Source organism: Salvelinus sp. IW2-2015, linkage group LG32 (assembly GCF_002910315.2).
Source record: "Salvelinus sp. IW2-2015 linkage group LG32, ASM291031v2, whole genome shotgun sequence".
NCBI lineage: Eukaryota > Metazoa > Chordata > Actinopteri > Salmoniformes > Salmonidae > Salvelinus > Salvelinus sp. IW2-2015.
In genome coordinates, this window is record NC_036871.1 from 16,051,417 (window position 1) to 16,055,362 (window position 3,946).

The 3,946-nt window shown below is 47.5% G+C and overlaps 1 protein-coding gene across 1 annotated transcript in view; it reads right to left on the bottom strand.

Moving 5' to 3' along the window:
* Window positions 1-3,946, bottom strand: part of LOC111956848 (neuropilin-1a) — an 85,122-nt gene that overhangs the window by 17,229 nt on the left and 63,947 nt on the right. The window contains 3 exon segments of the mRNA XM_070436522.1: window positions 2,354-2,498; window positions 3,471-3,567; window positions 3,674-3,908. Of these exon segments, the coding sequence (XP_070292623.1) occupies window positions 2,354-2,498; window positions 3,471-3,567; window positions 3,674-3,908 (477 nt within the window).

Genomic DNA, 3,946 nt, shown 5'->3' on the forward strand with positions numbered 1-3,946 from the left:
TCTTCTCTCTCTCTCTCTCAATTCATTCCTCAATTCAAGGGGCTTTATTGGCATGGGAAACATGTGTAACATTGCCAAAGGCAAGTGAGGGAGATATTATACTAACGTGGAAATAATACAATACACAATTAACAGTAAACAATATACACATACCAGAAGTTTCAAACAATAAGACATTACAAATGTTATATTATATATATACAGTGTTGTATACAATGTACAGAATGGTTAAAGCCACACAAGTTAAAAATAAATAAGCATAAATATGGGTTGTATTTACAATGGTGTTTTTCTTCACTGTTGCCCTTCTTCTTCGTTGGCAACAGGTCGCCAATATCTTGCTGCTTGATGGCACAACTGTGGAATTTCCTTTCCCTAAGTAGATTTTGGGAGTATTATCAAAAATTGGGATTTGTTTTCAAGAGTTCTTTGTGGATCTGTGTAATCTGAGGGAATATATGTCTCTCTAATATGGTCATACATTGGGCAGGAGGTTAGGGAAGTGCAGGCTCAGTTTCTCAACCTCATGTTGTGGGCAGTGATGCACACAGCCTGTCTTCTCTGTGAGAGCCATGTCTTCTACGGCGGCCTTTCTCAATAGCAAGGCTATGCTCACTGAGCTCTGTACATAGTCAAAGCTTTCCTTAAGTTTGGGTCAGTCACAGTGGTCAGGTATTCTGCCACTGTGTTACTCTCTGTTTAGGGCCAATAGCATTCTAGTTTGCTCGGTTTTTTTGTTAAGTTCTTTCCAATGTGTCAAGTAATTATTCTTTTTGGTTTTTCATGATTTGGTTGGGTCTAATTGTGCTGTTGTCCTGGGGCTCTGTGGGGGTGGGTTTGTGTTGGTGAACAGAGTCCCTATGGACCAGCTTGAGAGAGAGAGAGAGAGAGAGAGAGAGAGAGAGAGAGAGAGAGAGAGAGAGAGAGAGAGAGAGAGAGAGAGAGAGAGGAATCCTTCAGGGAAATGATACCTCTGCTGTTTGGTTGTAGTAAGCAGCCAGTTTACAGGTCAACCTTTGTGATTGGATTAGGGGATATGGCCGTTTGTTTGATTTTAGATGATAATGACACTGACATGGTGAAACCAAGCAGGCTTCCAGGGCACATGGTCTGGGTGGATATAGGAAACGATCCGGTAACATGAGACTGTGGAGAGAGGCTGGTTGCTACTGGTAGCATGATCGATACAGAAAGTCGGAGTGTGGAGAGCCAAGTGTGGAGAGCCTAGTAGCTGCAGAGGGGTTGGAATCAAGGTGTGAAGGAGAATTGGGAATATAATTAGAGTATATTGCTCATAGTGGATTTCCCAATGCGGCCCTGTGAGTGTGAGTGTGTGCTTGCTCCCAAGTGAGTGTGTGTTCGGATGCTCTCATGCTCTCTCTTTGATGTGGAGATCATATTGATAGAGACAGATAAAGGGAGCCACCACACTCCCTCTCCTCTTTTTTCCACCTCTTCTCCCCTCCTCTCCTCCTCTTTTTTCCACCTCCTCTCCTCTCCCTTCCTCTCCCCTCCACTACCCCACCGTCTGGCCTGTACTAACTGATCCTCATATTCCTCCCTACTAGGGTAACCAGACACCCCACACCAGACCTAGAAATCCTCAACCCTCAGTCACTCACTCTCCCACCCCCACTCCCACTCCCACTCCCACCTCACCCCCACCTCAGCCCCACTCCCACCTCGCCATCCCACTGTGACTATTCCCCCCCCCCAGCCCAGAGTCAGGGCAGCCTGCCCTGGCACGCGTCAGCCTTTCATGTCTTAACCCTCCCACATAACACACTGACTGACAGGTAGGGTACACAGTGTCATCAAGCAGAAAAGTCTACACAACTACTCCCCCTACTGCCCAAGGCTTGTCACTCACCCAGGTCTCAGGTCTGTAGTCAGGAGTAGGTGAGTGAAGCCTATCTGGGATTCCATCTGTGTGAGGCCACTATGATTGATGTCTATCTCTAGACCCTGTCAGAGGGGTCCTTTAATCCTAATACTGTACTGCTCGGGCGGCTCCAAAGTGGCGCAGCGGTCTAAGACACTGCATCTCAGTGCTAGAGGCGTCACTACAGATACCCTGGTTCGATTTCAGGCTGTATCACAACCGGCCGTGATTGGGAGTCCCATAGGGCGGCGCACAATTGGCCCAGCGTCGTCCAGGTTTGGCCGGGCTAGGCCGTCATTATAAATAAGAATTTGTTCTTAACTGACTTGCCTAGTTAAATAAACGTTAAATTATTATTATTATATATATTTGTTTAAATAACGCTAGTTTGGTCCAAGATCTGTTTGTTTACTCTGTTGCTGTCGTTGTTAAGCCAAACTGTGTGTGTGTGAGATGTTTGCACTATCTCACCCTGGATCTCACAGCCCAGCAGCTCCAGTCTGAGGCCCAGGCCCTCGGGGGTGGCTCTCTCTGGGTAAACCCTGAGGAAGCGAGTAAGCAGAGGGCCCAGCGTGCGCAGCTCTGGGGTGTCATGGTTCTGGTTTCCAATAAAGATCTGGAAGAGAGCCAGGAGAAAAGGAACGTTTGTTAGTTAGGATACACACAAACACATGCATGCACGCAAACATACACACACACACCTTGAGGCTCCAGTCTATTGAAAAAGAATCTACTTTCTATCAAAACAAAGCACATTTCTTTGAAGACCTCTAGGATCTATGAGTTCCTCCTTAATATATTATTTAAAGCGAGAGGACATGTGAAAATGGTTAGCCCGTGCTGTGAGCAGGTAGTGGGAGTCCGGGACACCAGGCCTGCTACCACCATGGTGCCAGGCCCTAGGTTCTTATGTTTCCCTCTAAAACGCTCAATCAAAGTGAAGCCTGGTGTGGCAGTTTGAAAAACATTCTCTCTGCCTCCCAAATGGCTCACTATTCCCTATAGAGTGCACTACTTTTGACCAGAGTAGTACACTATATAGGGAATAGGGTGCCATTTGAGATGCTGCCGGGATGTATGGCTGAAGCCACTGAAATAGACTTCCTCTCTATTCGTCTTTGAAGATTGGAGGCTGGAAAGGAGCTTTATAAAAAGACACAGGAAACAGGGCAGGGGGATATCTAGGGCGGCATCCCAAATAGCACCCTATTTTCTATGCTGTAAACTACTTTGGACAAGAGGCCTAAGTGCACTACATAGGGAACAGGGTGCCATTTGGGACACAAATAAGATCTTCCTCTGTCTGCCATAAATCAGGAGTCCCACCATCTGGAATAGATGGATGTTCAATGTCTTGTGACCGTGACAGGGAGTACGAAGAGTACTGCTGGATATTTGGACTAGCTAGGTGCTGATGGCTTCCACACACTGACACATCATCCTTGACTTGACCAACAGGATATGTTGCGCTCTTGTCAACATCACTCTTGGCAACATCCTATATGATCGTAATGATTTTCTATTGATCAGTGGGTCTCTGTGGGAGGAGGTGAATTCCAAACATGAATTCCCAGGCTGCTTCCCTTACCGTAGGCTTGGCATCGTTGTCTTCATTCACCATGGTCCAGTCAGAGCCGTTGCTGCTGTAACCCACCTTGAACCTCTTCATGAACACATTCTTGTCTCTATAGAATAAAAATACAACTTTATTGATCCAGAAAGACACACAAACACACACAGGTTCCAACTCTCTGGTTGCTGGCCCCCGTCTCTGTCCTCTAGGCTACCTACCTGTGGTGTCCTCCCTGGATAACCAGGCCGCTGACCAGCTTGTCCTGGCCCAGGTCCACCTGCAGCCACTCGTTCCTGAAGGGCTGTCTGGTCTGTTGCTGGGTCCATCCCGACCTCCCTGTCAGCAACCTGGCGTTTTCCGGTACCCAGCCACGCTCTGCGTGCGACGACGCAGTGACCTGGGCGTCTGAGATCTGTCCGGAGACCATCCCCAGCATGCCTGAACAGGGGTAGTCTGCGTTTGTGAGTGTGTGTGTGTGTGTGTGTGTGTGT